Genomic DNA, 16,598 nt, shown 5'->3' on the forward strand with positions numbered 1-16,598 from the left:
GACAAATGAGCAATTTTATATCAGTCAGAGCATCTAACCTCAGAGAGATCTTAATATATCGAAGGTAGGATTTGATGAGATTCAAAATTTTGCCTTCTCCTCCCTCCAATTCCTCCCCGAATGGTCGGTTTTCTTCTTTGCCTTTCCTCAGCTGGCCACGGCGCATAATAAATATGGTTGGTTAACATGTTCGGTATGACGCACTCATGACCCTTCCCGTATAACACCCCTTTTTCCGAGCTGCATTTTAGTGAGCCAGTAGACCGCAAACTTCCATGAAATTTTCCACGCAGACTCGACAGTTCCTATGCCCCCTTCCATAGGTGTAGGGCGGTGAATCGATGACAGGGAGGCAAATAAAATAAAACGCCATCTCAGTTGGTTAACGAAACAAGTTGGATTACTGAGGTCTCGGACGCCGATACAGATGGCAATTCTGTAATACACGGCACAACCACGTTGTTCCCCTGTTGCTGTTGCTGTTGCTGTTGTTGTCAATTTATATTACTTTTACTATTGGTTTTCGAATTTGCCTTCTTCTTCCCCACCCTCCGCCTATCTGACCCACTTCTGGTTGAGTATGTAGCAGGCGGGAAGAAGCAAGTTGGCCAGTTGGCGGAATGGAGCGAAGCATTTGATTGATGAGGAAATGAGAAGAGATAGCGAAAAGGGCAGTTTTACAGCGTCAAGGGCAAGAATAGACCCCTCCGTAGAGATAAAATATCTAGTGGATACGCGGGGACAAGGGGTGGGCCTGTGGTCTTTGCTGGTCGAGTGTTAATGCATTCTAGCTTCCGCACAGTTCTCCAGTTGCCTCCTCCGAATTTTTAGTTGTCCACTTGCTGGCTCTTCGATCACTTTTAAGTTGGTTTAGTAGTGCGATGTCAGATTCTAAATACGTTAACAGCGCATAGCTACTGGAGGCACGGAGTAGACAATTCTGATACCTACTTGCAACTGCTTGTTTTTGGGTCTCGAAGAAGTAGCTGTAATAACTACAGAATAGAGAAAGCAAGTAAATACATAAGTAGGTAAATACACACAAAGATCTATTTAAGCAATAGAATACAAATCAGCGTGGTGTGGTGGGTAATGTTTCTTCTGTCAGTGCTGCTGTTGTATGTGAATAAATATCTGCTGTGTAGTGCCAAGTCATTCCTCTCTTTCCTACTCTGACAACTCATCATCATCCACAAACCTCCCTCTCAACCTCTTCCTCCTCTTCTCTTCCTCTTCCTCTTCATCTTCAACATCATCAACATCGTCGTCGTCGTCATCCTCTTTTATTTTCTCCTCCATCTTCTATTTCTAACCCTTCTTTACTCTCGTCCCTGACGCAGGCGAGTTTGTTCCTCGTCTCTCCCTAGGCGCCTTGTGCGCCAGTTTGCCTGTCCGTAGCCTGTTCCACCTCTTCTTCCAACCCCTGCTATTTAAATAACCATCGCCTCACTCACCTCAAACTCTACCCCACGTTATTTCATCCCATATTGATAGTGCCCTCTCCATCACTAATATTACTACCCCCTATAACCCCCATTACTCTGTCACCCACTTCCACGGTTGATCCAATTCTACTAGCTATCAATCATCACCTCATTGACTTAACTTGTATTATCATTCTCTCCCCACCCACATTCCTTTCAACGCTCCTAACGCCCCACCACGACCAATTCTTTATGACCAGGAGAAGAAGGAAAACCATGCGATAAATCCAAATCCTTTTTTTTCATATCACTCGTCCGTTTAGCACCTGGCATTTTAGATTCTCGAGGTAGTTCCCGTCTCGAGATCGATGCCACCAGACCGCCCATGGAAAGATGATCAGTATCCAACATGCCTGTCTTCCATCGGTTCTGGCCTACGCGACAGCCACAAGTATGTGGCTTTTCTCCATGTCAATTTACTTACTCTATCCCCATAATTTATATCGAGGAAGCTAGACACTGACCTGTTGCTCACTATCATTGTTTGTGTGGGCTCTTGTGTTTAGCTTTACCCCCTTCTCCGGTGGAGCCTCCGTCTAGATGCAATTCTCCGTCTCCGTGCAAAGCGGACCCCGCTCCACTCAAACCCTCCCCTTCCGTCTCATCAGTAGTATCTATACCCCTGAGCCATGTATTTGCTGGCACCCATACCACGGTTCCGTTGCCGTCTGGGAAACCTGGGTTTCCTGAACTTAATTCGCAACTGCCAAACTCTAAACCTCCATCCCCATGGCGTATACAACAGGATGTTCCAGCGGATATCCCAAAGGATGTCTCCCAGGAGAAACCTACTACTACTGCAAAGGCGCCAGTGACATTTGATGAGACCTCTGGAGTTGAATTTGGTGTATCCCTTCCCCAGTTTGCTGCCCAGTTCCGTCTTAAACAGCACCAGGAAGCCCAGAAACGCAGTCTATTGCAACGGCTTCGCAACTCTCACATTTCGATTTGCCTTTCCTCTCGATTGCTCAGGCTTGGAGCAATCTCTCACAAAGGTTTGGTTGAAAGTTTTAAACATGGTGAAAAGTCTAGTTTTATTTCGATTTACAATACCATCCATGATATCCGTGAGGCGTGTGACCCCTCCTCCACTTCTGCCACTGCCACCTCATTCTCTTCCTCATCGTCACGCACCGCCAACTCAATCCTAGGACGTGATTCCCTCTTTAGACTCACTGGTATTTCCACCTTCGATTCGGAAATCCGCCGCCCCTATAGTTTTGTGCACCAACTCACCCCAACCTCCAGAGAGAACCTATTGGAGATTTTAACCCTGGTCCGCACGGATCCCCAATTCCTCTTTGAGCGCATTGGTAACTTGCTCCCCGCTCAGCTCTCCTCCCTTGTCCCAGCTGTCTACTCACTTGAAGTCAGCGATTCTGTTTTGCCTCTGACTTCCCGCGGAAGAACAGCAGCAACTCAACCTCTGTTCTCCAACAAGCGCCCTACTGCTGCTGCACATCCCACTGCTTTCAAAGAGCATGCTTTGGGTTTCGAGAGAACAGACCCTCTCTCCTCTTTGATTTTTAATTGTTTTGATTCTGCGGGGTGCTTCGACTCCCATGAGGCCCGGTTACGTTTGGACGTTTGGTCTTCCACCTGCGCAAAATTGGTTTCCTATGGTGGAAGCAGTCATTATTCCTTTGTTGGCCATCTGCTTTCTGCCTGGTCAACATCCACAGAATGGAAGGTTAAGCCCAAATTTGAGATTTATTTGATGGATGTTCTCCAGAAGGGCGCGTTTCTCTTGGAATATCCGGAGAATCACCGCAGGCTTGCTACTAGTGGTGGTGGTGGTGGTGCTCGTGACGGTAGCGAACTCCCTGATCCTCTGCGAACTGGTGTTGCTGAGGAATTTTTCCACTCTGCCGTTTGCCATCTATTTAAGGTGCTAGATGGCTCTGACGGAGGCTTCCCGTTTGGTGCGCTGGAGTTTGGAAATGCCATACTGGCCAAGCTTGGGATGACTGAGAGCCGCACGCGTGCTTTGGAGTATATCTTTTTCCAGTGGTTCTTTTGTAAATTTCTGCATAATGCCCTTTTATTCCCGGAGGTTCGTTTTTATTTTCTTTACTTTTTTACTTTTAGTTTTTGGCTGTGCGTTGTCGGCTTACTCCTATATTCTCTGTATAGTCCAACGGTTTGTTACTCGATTTCCATATTTCAAAGGATGCACGGGAGAGGCTGCTTGGGCAGATTTCGCTCCGTGCGCAGTCCCAAGTATTACGGGTGCTACATTCCCTGTGAGTTCCCAGTCCCCCACCTGGTCTCCTTCGATATGGTGAATCGTTAAACTCTAATTTTTTTTTTTTCTTCTCCTATATAGCCCACAATTTTCAATCGCCAATGCCGGTATTAGGATCCATGTTGATAATATGATCTCTCATCTTTGCAATCCGATTCCCACATCACAGGTGAACCTCAATCCTCCCGCGGCCAGCTCAGTTATAGAAGGAAATCTTCCTGAACGATTCCTTCTACTCTGTCCAACGGATATCATGACTATTTTGGATGTCCTTTTCCCCAAGGCCCCACCGGCTTTCTTCCACTCACCTGAACCATTCCATCATCAATCAATCCCGTCTTCTCCTACTAGTTCATCTTCCTCACGAAACGACCGACCTAATCGAGTATTTGGGCCAAACCTTTTCCAAGGCAGAATCGATACTTTTTCTTCAACCGCCAAAACTGTGTTCACTACCGAGATGAGTTTCCAGGATGCCACAAGGACCTACACGGTACCAAGCAGTAACTCGGTTAGCCCAGTATCTACTCAAAACTCCCTTGCTCGAATCGCAGACCGCATTCGCTATGAGCTATCTGAGATTAACGAGTCGGAAGATCGCCCCACTATGGGCCATCCATCGAGCGAGGACTGGGCTTTGATCTCTATTTCAAACGGCGGGAACACTCTGGAGTTAATGCCATCTCTCGATCAGGAACTGGAGACTAGAGAGACATTTTTCAATGATGATTCGGGGAGCCGTTCTAGACTACCCAAGGCAGATGACGATCAGGAGATGTTACAGGATGCCATTGTCAAGCTGATTGATGACTTTGAATCCCTCGATGGCTTCTTTCCGTATGATCCAATTTCTTCCCCTACAACAGGGACAACTGAACCATCCCTTAAGCTGATATTTGCCCATGCTATGAACCACTGTCATTCCCATGCTGACTTTGTTGGCGCTCATTACTGGTGGAATGCCTCTCGACTTCTCCAGAAATCTTACCCAATGTTCTGGGCCACCCGAAATCACTCTAAACTTTTGCACCCCATGTTTTTATCGTTGAAAAAATCTATCGAGAGGTCAAGTACCGTCATTGAAAGTTGTGAAAGCAGGATAGTGGATCTAAAGCCGGCAATGAGTCGACTTCGGTCTATGACCAAGAACATGATGACAGGTTTAGCGAAGCTGAGAAACAAGATGTGGTATATGACTGATGTCAAAAACTCGTTGAGATATGAAGAGGCGAAAAGCGTCGCTCTCGCACTACAGACAATGGCTGGACCGCAGTCGGTATCGCCGATTCCCGAGCCGAAACAATCACGGTACGGATCACGAACTCTTGGCGCATCATTCCTTCAGAAACCGGAGATTCAGACTATGAATGCGATGAAGGCACCGGGAAGTCAGGGTGGTCGATCCAAATTGTCTGACGAACAGGTTGATATGACGAGGAAGTGGTTGCAGCGTTCTGGGATTGATAACTTCTGCAAGGGTGAGGAACGGATCCATCGGTTTTGCTTGGAGATTAAAACCGCAGTCGGGAAACTGGTTGGGGACACTATGTATGAAACACCGGTTTTGTGGTCTAGTGAGCTCTATCAGAAGGAACGCTCTAAATACGATGCATCTGGTACAAGAACTGTCACAGGGCTTGGTGCGTCGAACATTCGACCCTCAAGCATCACCAGTGAAGAGTCGCTGTATCAGCCACCGTCAAGCATGGGTGCGGGCATGAGCTCTCGGCCGTTTGACCACCATTTCCTCTCTTTAAACGAAGCGCCATCGATAGTGAGCAAATCATCTTTCCAAAGCCTTGCGTCGGAGAGATGGAGATCGGGCCGGGATGCCGCTTGCGGTGATACTTCTTCTATCGGTGACTCACCTGGTAGAGCTATATCGACATCCGCAAGTGACTCCACGTTCTGGTCCCCAATGCACACACAAGCACAGTCGACAACGAGCGCCTCGAGTTTCCACTCCCAGCCCCCCTCAATGTTTAATGATGTCTTGACATCCAGACGGACCGAGCGGAATGTTCATGGCAAAGTTGCATTTTTGGACGAACTTAGGCAAACCCTAACGAGTTTGTTGTTGAGTGATCTTGGCTCTCCTGTTTGGAGCTGTGGAAGTGAAACCGATGCTTGGTTTTCGATTTATTTGAACCAGCCACGTATCCAACGACAGATGGAGAGAAGGGCACGCCTGGAAAGATTTTTAGAGGAATGTGCGTCTGGCACTGATGAGAGTGATGGGAAGAGTTCTTCCATCTCCCATCGACTCAGACGAAGCAAATCTGCAGACGCGATTCTGCTTAGGGTTGTTAACGCGCACACGGAAACAGATCTCCGTACACCAACCCCGACGCAGTCTTTATATCTGAAGGAAACGCCGGATGACGCGTTTGATTTTGCCTATGAGTCTGTTTTTCGCCAGTTGATGGACAGGTTTTCTCGACAATCCAATCCTTACACCAAGCTTAAAGCACTGCAGGACCTTAGGTCACTAGTGATCTCATCATTGATCTCCACATATGACGACCAGGCTGGAGTGGGTTTTGGTGCGTCGAACGGAACCTCATCTGCTCAATCAGGATCCAACTGCTTTCAGCACAATAGCTTGTCAGAAGGATCGAGATTTCAACTATCACAGCCACCTTTTCCACAGGTCGACACCCGAAACCAAATCCCTTACTTCCCCATGTGGGGATCCATGACATCATCTCATTCCTCATTTGCAACCTACACACCCTCTGAATCAGAAATTATAGTCGCAATGCGCGACCTAATCCAAAGCATGCAACCAAAAACCCTCTTCCGCGACCTCCAATTCATCTCTGCCTTTATCCCATCCGAAATTCTTAACAAATCTGCAAGTGGGACTGCATTCCTCCAATTCGGCCTGGCCGCATTCGCCTTGAAAGACGACGTGTGCAACAGCATGGTCGAGATCGCGGATAGTATTGTCTCGCAGGAACTCAGCAAGCGGCAGCAGCGGCACCATCATCATAATCACCAACACTATCACACTGAAATGTCCCACTTCGCTGTCAGCAACTTCGATGCCTCCACTCCCGCTCTCGAGGACGCGAAGTGGATGTGGATCAATACAGCGCGCGAAGGAAACCCAGTTGCCCAGCGAGAGCTGGCGATCCTCTACCTGACGCACCCGGAGATTCTTCCACGTGTAACGCTTCCACTTACAATGCCACGCGACACGTTCAAGGCGGAAATGATGTATCGGCGTGATGGGGATTCCAAGTCCGATCCGCAGAGTATGTGTCTTGCACTTCATTGGATGCAGTTGTCGGCTTCTGGGGGGGATGAGTTGGCTAGAAATAGGTTGAGAGAGAGGGAAGAGTTTGATTTGATTGCTTAGGGCTAGTTATTTTGTCGTTGTGTGTTGGTTTGGTTTCTCATTGATCTGAAATTCCTTGTTCTCTTCCAGCCTTTATCTTATTTTATCTTATTTTTATTTTTATTTTTTCATTTGAACCTTTAACGCACTGGTTCCGTGGTGGTCCTATTCTCTCCTTCATGTTCTTCTTGCAGTTTTCTAGCATGTGTTTTAAATGATCTTGCTTATTTAACCGGTCATTGTTCTTTTAAGTCGCTGTGCTACTCTTCTGGATACCGAGTCATGGTGTTTTTATTTCTATGTCTGTGTCTTTTCCTAACGTTTACGTTTATGGAATTGGATAATAGTGTTCTGATTTATTTTACACGTTGCTGGCAGTCTGGTTTATTCATTTTTTATTCTTTTATTCTTCCCCGCTTCTAAAACTCCATCGTTCTTTTGTCCTCTAATCTGTCTCTTTATTTTCCTTTTAAGTTTGTTTATGGAAGGATGTCTGGATTTTGCAGCTCCGCTGCTGTTTTGAAGATTTCATATCTGCGTCGCATTCCTTTTCGCTGTTTCTGCCTCTTGTCTCTTGCGTCTACACCGTGCTGTTGTTCCATGTATTCATCTATATTTCCTATCTTAGTTTTGATTCGTTCTGCAATGACATTCATTTTCTGGCTGGAGCTTGCTTAAAGTACAACAATTATGGGAGGCAATCTGTGTCGTTTTCAATGCTCTGTTTTCGTGCTTTGCATTTGGGACTGTTACTATTGCTGTTGCTTTTGCTGTTGAGAACATCTTTCAATGCTTATCTTCTCACTCCCTTGTACTGTTTTGCCATGAACTGTGTCTCTTGCTGCTCTGCTTCTTCCTTTATACTATATAGCTTCTATTTCGTTGATTTATCTTGACTTCTATATCTATTTGTTGGTATATCTATACATTCAACCATTTGCTTTTGTGTTATTTTCCGCTCCTTTTTTGATTTTAGATGTTTTGTTATTGTTTTTTAGCTGGAGGATACAATCATTTAAGAGTATAATATAAATATATATATATATAGTATTTGATTGACTTTAACCCTTCCTATTCATCATCTTATTCAGTTCTTTCGCTTGGGAACGTTCATTATCAAGTCGGTAACTCTATAATGTAGATTCTCTGCAAATTAGTTTCTAACGCCACCAAGTTCTCAACAGTTATTGGCAATATTGACTCGAGTCGATAATATAAGAGCAGCCCTGTTCCTTTGAATACCCCACAATGTGATATGGGAACGATCTCCATGGCTAGAGAAAGGAATTAAGGGTTCTAAAATTGAAGAGTAAGCCGATGATTGATCCGCATGAAGTGCGATAGTGGAACCATGAAATCACAAATATAGATATCTGTGATTGTTGGGAGTAATTGGCAGTATTTAAATCGACATCCAATATGTACCAGACGACACATTCTGCAGAATAAGGAACAAGTCCTTCTATAAGTCATGAATCCAGTCAACATGCAACCAAACAAACTTTCACCAGACGCACTCTGGTTATATGAGAGCCAAATACCTTAAACCCTTGTAAAAAATAATAAAGTAAAATAAAATATAAATAAATAAATAAATAAAAAGTGAGCCCAACTTGTATCAAATCAACACGGAAACTAAACCTCCCGTTTTAAACAGTCATCGGCTGTTCGTCCGGCATCGGTCGCGTGGTTAACACTTTAGTCGCGACTAGGCCGGGCCAACGCCTAATAGTTAGTGTTTGCAACCCATCCACCCTCTCATATCTCCCTGAGGACAATGTTAACATTCCCAAGTTTGTTCTGGACGTTTCATCTCCTGGTTCCGTAAAAGAAGCCTTTGCTGCGGCTGCAAAGCATTTTGGCAGCGGTGACGACAAAAGCAGCACCTTCAATTGTGCTGGCTACTCGCTCTCTGTGAGGGGATACAGAAGCAGCCATGGAGAAAGAGAGCCATGCGGAGATTGAGACACTGTTCTTTGGAACAGCCCGCGTGAAAACGAGGACAATTGAATTAATGCGGAATAAAATAGATGGTGATGATGGCCGTAGACAGTTAGGGTTGATTTTTAATATCTCCAGTATAGCGGGCTTGTGTGTGTTTCCTGGCCATACTTATTATCATGCGGGGACAATTGCAGTGGAGGTAGCTGCACCCGGATTGGAGCAGTGAGTGTATACATTATTGCAATCTGCAATTCACATTTAAAAAGATTCCTTTGCCAGTCCTTCAATTCCATCGTTTGTTAATAATAACCCTCCCAATTCCTCTATTGTTTAATGCAATTACCAGTCAGCATCCATCTAGTGGAGCCAAGTGGCGTCAAAACGAACTTCGAAGGGCATAAGCAAGGCCATGATCCAGCCACACCTAGCCTAGCCAGGTGATGACATGCCAGCCTGGGAGCTTGACAAGTAATATAGGGCCGGTGTTGGCATGGTCCCGTTCATAGTAATTAGTTGAGACTCTCTTTCACATCGAAAGCCGTGGGGAATGTGATCCGCTCCGCTTTCTCCTAGGCTTGACCTGTTCGAACTTGGCAAAGTCGCGGTTTGAGATACTGTTGAAGGAGTTTGAGGCTATCAAGGATATCAGCTCCTTGGGTCAAGGAAATCGAATTTGTATATCTGCAAGTATTGATTGGGTTGAATTTCGTTTTTGAGGAAATGCAGATTGGTTCAGCAGCCGTGGAAAGGGAGGAATTTCGTCCGTGTAACTTCTCGTTAGGATCTTGCCTAAAGCACTAACTAAGATAAAACTCTTGATATGTATAATCTGTACGGAGTAGAAGCTGGGTGGATATACTGCGTGGGGGATATGAGATCATGAAAAGGGGTAAATATTTATGATTTACCCCTATTCGAGGATCTGATAACCGCTGACCTAAGCGGTGATCCACGTGACCACTGTTACGTCACCGGTCATCGGTTCCTCAACACCAGTTGCAACCCAAAACCGAGCTTATCCAAGGTTTTTTTCCCCTTCTTCTTCTGTTCAACAACATTCATTCCAACCCCTTTCTCATTCTTGTTGCCGTTGTCTGTCGTATCTGGATGATGACAGTCAGGGCTACTACCAAATCCACTGCTTTGCATTTGGTGAAGAATACTTTATAAGATTTTGCACAATAGAAAGATCTCACTTTGAGTGGATGTTGACTTACCCCACTTCCCCTGCCCGTTGGTTGGTGTTCAACTTGTCTCTGAGCAACAAGCGAAACCTGTAAACCAGGAATCAGCTGGCCGGAACCTCATCTACGTCGGCGCATCCATCTATTTCTACTTATCTGTGTTTTGTTTCCGAAGCTTTAGTGATTTCAATTTGATGCTCAATCGATCTTGATCTTGACCTTCTTCGATTCTTATTCACCAAGTCTGAATTATTATACCCCGCTACTGGATAAGCTGAACTGGTGCGTCCCAAACTACTCGCCCTTTGCCCAACGACGAGTTTCTTAGATTTTTCAAACTCCGTGTAATCGCATAGCAAATTTCTTTTTCTTTTTTCTTTTTTTCTTTTTTTTCTTTTCTTTTCCTTTCTGTCGATGTAAGAGTGTTCATTTTCTTGAACCCCAACTAACATGATTGATCTGTGCAGAGGCGTCATGAGAGATCAACCGCATCCCAGGCTGCCCAGTGGCGAGAGCGTACCGGCACGACCAAAAGGTGAGAAGATATTCCTGTAAACTCTACTGCAACCTTGTAAACATGGTTTACAAAAGATATTTTGCCTTTAATCACCTAATCAATTTACTCTGGATCCAGGCATCCTGAAGAACAGCTCGTTCTCCAATTCCAGGTCTCCCCATGGCTCCACTAGACTAACGTCTTCGACCTTCTCCTTGGACACTACCACAAGCCAACAATACCCATTTGATAATAAAGAACTCACCCTCCAAAACACACTGCAAAATGCTGGCCGTTCTCCCGCTGACACCCGACATTCATTATCCCGCCGCCAATCCAATGCCTCCGGTCCCAACGGCAAACTCATACATGACGATGATAACTCACCCCGCCTGAAGTGGGACGAAGTAAACTTGTACCTCACGGAACAGGAGAAATCGTCAACCATGAAAATCGACGAACCGAAAACACCCTACGTCCCTCGATATAATCCCGATGAAGACGACGATGACGACGTTGACATGGGTATCGGTGCGGATGATTTGGCTGTTGATGAGCTGGATATGTATAAGGCGCGGCAACATCGTGTTCGTGATGAGGATATTCCTGGCTTGGAGCTCGGGGAGCCTGAGGAGTCTGGGTGGGAGGATGGCCAGCTAAGTGGTTCCGGGAGAATTTCTGAGAGCAGCCGTAGGATGAGCAGTGGGAGTGCGGGACGGTCGGAGAAACATGTCGTTGTAGGAGAGGATGGGAGCGCGGACGATCGTGCCGCTAGGGACTATAGCTCGGAGGCAAGTCGGAAGCATCATGATTTCGAGGAAAAACGTAAGAAGCATTATGAGATGAGCATGGTGAAAGGGTTGCTCGGGTACGTCATATCTATATCTTTGCACTTTTCCTGATCCGTTTTTGCTACGGCACGTTGCTTAAAATTGTTTCTTCTGACACGACATATAAAATTGGCAGTCACCCAGAAGACATCGACGCTCTTGCGGGAGATGACGATGATGATGCAGCTGGAAATGATGATGCTAGAGAAGACAAGCAAAGCAATGGCGTACAACATCCGCCTCCCATGCCGGATACAAATACGCAGCAATGATTTAGCTGTGCTAGCGGCTTTTCGTCATAACCACTCTGTTTTGTACTCCTAAATGACGTCAAATCTCCATTCACGTTCCCCTTAGAGTACGGTACATCTTTCCCTGCCTCGAATGGATTGGCTGGATCATGCTTGGTAGTCATCGGAATAGTTCAAGTACTTTGTCCACCCAGACATCGCCCATCTCCTGGATTTCCTCGTGCCTTGTTTATTTCAATCTACAAGCAATGTTTGCATTAGTTTATTATTTTCCTTTTGCTTTCTTCCCGCATCGGTTCTTGTAGCTAGCATCTCTTGATCCCTTGTCCTTGTGCATACCTTGCTGCATGTTTGATGATTTCAATTTTTCTTTTCATCTTCTTGTTTTTTTGGCATCTTCCTGACGATATTAGGCGAATCAAAACTGAATCCCCCTGACTCCTCCTACACTCCTCCTCGTCGAGTTTTATTTTGCTTCTTCCACTTTGGATATGGATCTGATTATTAATAACGTACACATAAGAAGAACTTCGAATCGCCACCAAAGGCATTTCCGAGTAATTAAAATGAACTACCATTTTTTATTTGATCTTATTTGATATTGTCTCCTTCGCGCGTTGGAGATATCTTTTTCCTGGATCATTTATTTACCCCTATCCCCCTGTTCTCCGTAACGAACCGCAACCAAACTTCACAATTTATTCAACGAGCTGGTTCTGACGACAAAACAATGCGCTTTCGGTCCCTTCTGGTTGGCTGGATTTTTCATGTCAGTTTGGCGATTTGTTTTACTTGTCGACCACCCATCCCCCTATATGCCTGTTCTGTGCATATCCACCAGCTCCTCATCTACCTGCTATATCATACCTTTTCTGCTTTTGATTTATTGTATCCAACTGCTTCAATTAATTAATATCCAACCTTTCAATATCCAGGGAAAGTTCTCCCTGTAGTTTCCTTTTAACACAAATTACTGTATGAATTTGCAAATGGCCCATTGATTATCTTAATAACTTTGTTTCACCGATCGTTTCTTCATATATTTTACAAAATCCGCTCCAGCAACCACCCAACAACCTAGCACATTCACCGCCCCTAAATACTCCACGATGTTAACCACTGCCCGTGTTGATGACACTATATGTCGTCATCATCCACGTACAATATTCGACACGAAACATGCAGTACACGCTCCGCCTTAATACGTAACATCCAGGCCTCAGTCGAGACCAGAGGACAGGAAACTTAGACCTTCATCCGCCCAACAAACTTTATGGACCCATCATGCTCATACCTCACCAGATCCCCCGTTCTGAACATTCCGACCGGCTGTTGAGTAGGTCGTAGCTTGGGAAATTTCGCAAGCCATTCGGGGTCAGCGAAAAACGGGTTCTCTCCCACTTCTTTATCCTTCTCCTTCTCACTCTGGTTCTCATTAATCCCCTTCTCCTCCTTCCCCTCATCCTCCTTCCCCTCATCCTCCTTCACAGTCACATTCCCCTTCTTTTGCTCATTCCTATTCTCCGTATCCCCTATCTCCTCATTTTCCCGCTCTTTCTTAGTATTATCCCCCGTCCTCCCTTCTCCTTCTCTTTCCCCCTTCCCGCCCCGCTCTTTCTTCTCTTTCATTCTCTTCCTTATTCTCAGTCTCGTCCTCATTTCTCATGCTCATTGGTGTTCTCCGTAACGTCTTTCTCCCAATTCCTCTGATACTCCTCCATCGGCTCTGGATTCTCCTCCGGTACATAATACCGACCAAGAGTGCCCCCTTCAACCACTAGCTCACCAATACTACCAATAGGAACAAGCGCACCACACGCATTTCCCGGCTCAGCAATCCACGTCCTGCAAGTCAACGCGCGCCCGATATTTAACCTGCCGAGGTATTTCAATCGCTCCTGGTGGCTCGCGTCTGTGAGGGTGCAGCACAGGGTAGACTCCGTGCTGCCGTAGAGATAGAATAAACTGACATGGTCCTGCCACTTCTCTACATCACTGATCGTGAGACCGTCCTTGATGACAGAGATAACCTTAAGTGTAGGCACCACTTCCGCGGTTAGTTCGCGTAAAATGGTAGGGGTGGGGAAGATGTGAGTAGCTCTAGCAGTAGAGACTGCATGAGAAAGATCAACTTCCGTATTACATTCTGTAGGACAACAAATACACCCACCATTGACCAGGGTGCAGAGGATATCAGCTATGCTTACATGAGAGCTGAGAGAGGAGCACTGAAAGATTCGCGATTGGTCGTTAATTTCCAACGTTTCTCCAAGATTAACGATGTTGGTGCTGATAGAGCCATGATCGAGAACGACGGGTTTTGGCGGCGAAGTGACACCGGATGTGAACATGATCATGGCAGGCCAACTAGGGTCAACATGGGGGTCGTAACTTTCGGGGGCTGGAGGGAGCTCAGATATAAGTTTGGGGAGCTCTGTCATTACAAAGCGGACGTGGCCAGCAAACAGGTCCGACATGGACGGGTCAGTTAAGGCAAGTCTTACATTCTGTATAGATGAGAAGCAATGTGTCTGGTTGAGAATATCGATTGGTATACAAACGGCGCCAGCACGAAGAACAGATAGCATAGCAATGATAGCCCATTTGGACATGTCCATGTTGAGAAACACCAGCTGTCTGTTTCTGACTCTGAGATCATAAATATAATATGAGAAGCGAGTAGAGTATTCCCACAGCTCGCGGAATGTCAAGGGCCCATCCCAACCGTCATATGCAAGGCCCTTTGGTTGAGAAAGCGCCTGGAGATGTATCGGGTCCTGAACGCACATACATATGACCTGTTGCCATGGATCTGTTTTGTTCCAGCGCTCTATTCGCGTCCTGTCATAATTTGAAAGCATGTCTAGCTTTCTCACAGTTTGTCTTGGGTTGTCTAGGATGCTCTTGATGGCCCTTTTCAAGGTTTCACGTAAGCCTTGAGCTACAGCGCCTGTCATTGAAGAAGCGCGGAAGCGGAAAACGATCGTTTCGGACGACACGCATAGTTGCAGGTCTATCATGTAGGGACACTGGGTATATCATTTCAGCGATTTAGATGAAAGTACGCGGATAGTAACAGTTTGAGTTTTTGCTTACAATTAGATTGCTCTTGTCAGTGACATAATTGGTATTATCCTCTGTCACCAAATGCAACTCCGTGTTAAAACGTCCAGGAGAAAGTTCTAACTCGGGTGGAGGAGATCCCTTCCGGGGGTCTGATTCCAGTTGCTTCATGGTGTCAAGAATGCTGTCTGTTTCCGCAAGACAGACATGACACCAAGATTGGAGCGAAGGGTATTTCTGCTTGTCACCAGTGGGATCAAACGCGATGCCCACGCTGTCTGCCACAGCGCCAACCTCCACCACGCCAAAGAAGACTTCATTCGAATTGGTAAATTTTCTCAGGAGCAAAGCCCACAAGACTTTGTAGAAGGTTAGAGGGGATATCGAATGCTCAACGCAAAATGAGTCAGCTCTTGAAGTTGCGCCGTCTGCTGTGTTGTCACTTGCATTGAAGAAATTGTGGCCGATTTTGGGTGGACAATGGTGTTCATTGACAGGGAAAAGACAGGGACTGAGAGTTGTGAGAACCATTACAAAGCAGATGGTGTCAATAAATGATGTGAGGCGTGCTAGATTTCTGTTTTTCAAGTAGAGAATGTGTTGTGTATCAGGATGATGATGATCATGTCTGCCAGATGTGTTGCTCTAGGTTTGATATAATGATCTAGATGGGAGAGATAAGACAGGGTATCAACAACAGAATGTCATTCATCACAGCAATAACAGAGTAAGAAATAAATGCACACATTATATAGAAAGAAATAAAGACTAATAAGTACAATATTTCTGCAAAACATCATCGAGATAAAAGTTTAGAGAAAGGCTCTAGAATATGAAGATCAGGTTATTCATTCATTCAATTCGCTTCCAGATTTATTCAATCTGAGGGAAAACCAACAACCTCATAGGATATATAACTTATAGACAGCAGTGAAAATGTTGAAAAAGGCCTTAATCATCATATGCCAGAAGAGAATAGACCTTTGCTCAACGGCTAAGAGATCTGGGTTGAAATAATTTATCTCAGTCACGTGCTGAAGACAGGAACAATATGTATCTACTACATACATATTTGTCCCTCAAAAACCAAATAGCCCGGGAATATTCCCAGATTCATCAACCCTTTCAAGCCATCCTGAAGCCAATCTACGGGGTAGAGAAGATGTGTGGAGGAGGATGATAGATATAATTAAGACTCCAGGGAAAACATCGCACAATTAAAAATAGCGGAACGGATGTGAATGGTACTTGGCACGAATGAACGCAGATGGATTTGAAAACAGCTGGTGGTATTTGGATAACGACGGATGACGGCGGTGTATCGATATACGGAAGTGTCATGAGAAATATTTCCAATCCACCAATCTTGTAGAGCTCGTAGAAATACGAGTTTTAAACGGAGATGCTCTGCAGGGAGTAACTGGTAGATGGAAACCGTTCGCCACCATCCAAGTTGCCCACCGACTCAAAAACAAAGACACTCCGAATTCCCCGACGCCGTTTGACCGGATTAAAAAAGTCTTGCTGATCTATGCAGTACCCGGGCCCAGCACAACTCACTACCACAGTGAACAGTGGTGGCAGGAAGGGCAGGCCGATTTTAAAGTTGAGGTGCCTGGATTTAGGGGAAGTTTCGAGCAGGTAAGGCATGGCGATCTATGGTTTAGATATAATAGCTTGAAGTTTGAACCAGCGGCTTTGGGGTGCAATATAGGATGATTAAAAGTTAATTCAGCTAACTTAGTTAATAGGAGGATGCGT

At 45.5% G+C, this 16,598-nt stretch overlaps 5 protein-coding genes across 5 annotated transcripts; 3 read left to right on the top strand and 2 right to left on the bottom strand.

Moving 5' to 3' along the window:
• Nucleotides 1-1,833: 1,833 nt before the first annotated feature.
• On the top strand, nucleotides 1,834-7,090 carry PAAG_04273 (hypothetical protein; the record flags this gene model as incomplete). The annotated part of the gene is made up of 4 exons (XM_015845225.1): nucleotides 1,834-1,894; nucleotides 1,991-3,537; nucleotides 3,618-3,727; nucleotides 3,811-7,090. The coding sequence occupies 4 exons, from the start codon at nucleotides 1,834-1,836 to the stop codon at nucleotides 7,088-7,090; spliced, it is 4,998 nt and encodes a 1,665-aa protein (XP_015699451.1).
• A 1,915-nt stretch (nucleotides 7,091-9,005) lies between these two features.
• PAAG_11830 (hypothetical protein) lies at nucleotides 9,006-9,454 on the top strand (the record flags this gene model as incomplete). Its single annotated transcript, XM_015847409.1, has 2 exons — nucleotides 9,006-9,235; nucleotides 9,364-9,454. The coding sequence occupies 2 exons, from the start codon at nucleotides 9,006-9,008 to the stop codon at nucleotides 9,452-9,454; spliced, it is 321 nt and encodes a 106-aa protein (XP_015703001.1).
• A 1,217-nt stretch (nucleotides 9,455-10,671) lies between these two features.
• PAAG_04274 (hypothetical protein) lies at nucleotides 10,672-11,795 on the top strand (the record flags this gene model as incomplete). The annotated part of the gene is made up of 3 exons (XM_002793956.2): nucleotides 10,672-10,732; nucleotides 10,832-11,561; nucleotides 11,660-11,795. The coding sequence occupies 3 exons, from the start codon at nucleotides 10,672-10,674 to the stop codon at nucleotides 11,793-11,795; spliced, it is 927 nt and encodes a 308-aa protein (XP_002794002.1).
• Nucleotides 11,796-13,019: 1,224 nt separating this feature from the next.
• PAAG_11831 (hypothetical protein) lies at nucleotides 13,020-13,403 on the bottom strand (the record flags this gene model as incomplete). The annotated part of the gene is made up of 1 exon (XM_015847410.1): nucleotides 13,020-13,403. The coding sequence occupies one exon, from the start codon at nucleotides 13,401-13,403 to the stop codon at nucleotides 13,020-13,022; it is 384 nt and encodes a 127-aa protein (XP_015703002.1).
• A 26-nt stretch (nucleotides 13,404-13,429) lies between these two features.
• On the bottom strand, nucleotides 13,430-15,368 carry PAAG_04275 (hypothetical protein; the record flags this gene model as incomplete). The annotated part of the gene is made up of 2 exons (XM_015845226.1): nucleotides 13,430-14,803; nucleotides 14,871-15,368. The coding sequence occupies 2 exons, from the start codon at nucleotides 15,366-15,368 to the stop codon at nucleotides 13,430-13,432; spliced, it is 1,872 nt and encodes a 623-aa protein (XP_015699452.1).
• Nucleotides 15,369-16,598: the final 1,230 nt, after the last annotated feature.

This window comes from Paracoccidioides lutzii (assembly GCF_000150705.2).
Source record: "Paracoccidioides lutzii Pb01 unplaced genomic scaffold supercont2.10, whole genome shotgun sequence".
NCBI lineage: Eukaryota > Fungi > Ascomycota > Eurotiomycetes > Onygenales > Ajellomycetaceae > Paracoccidioides > Paracoccidioides lutzii.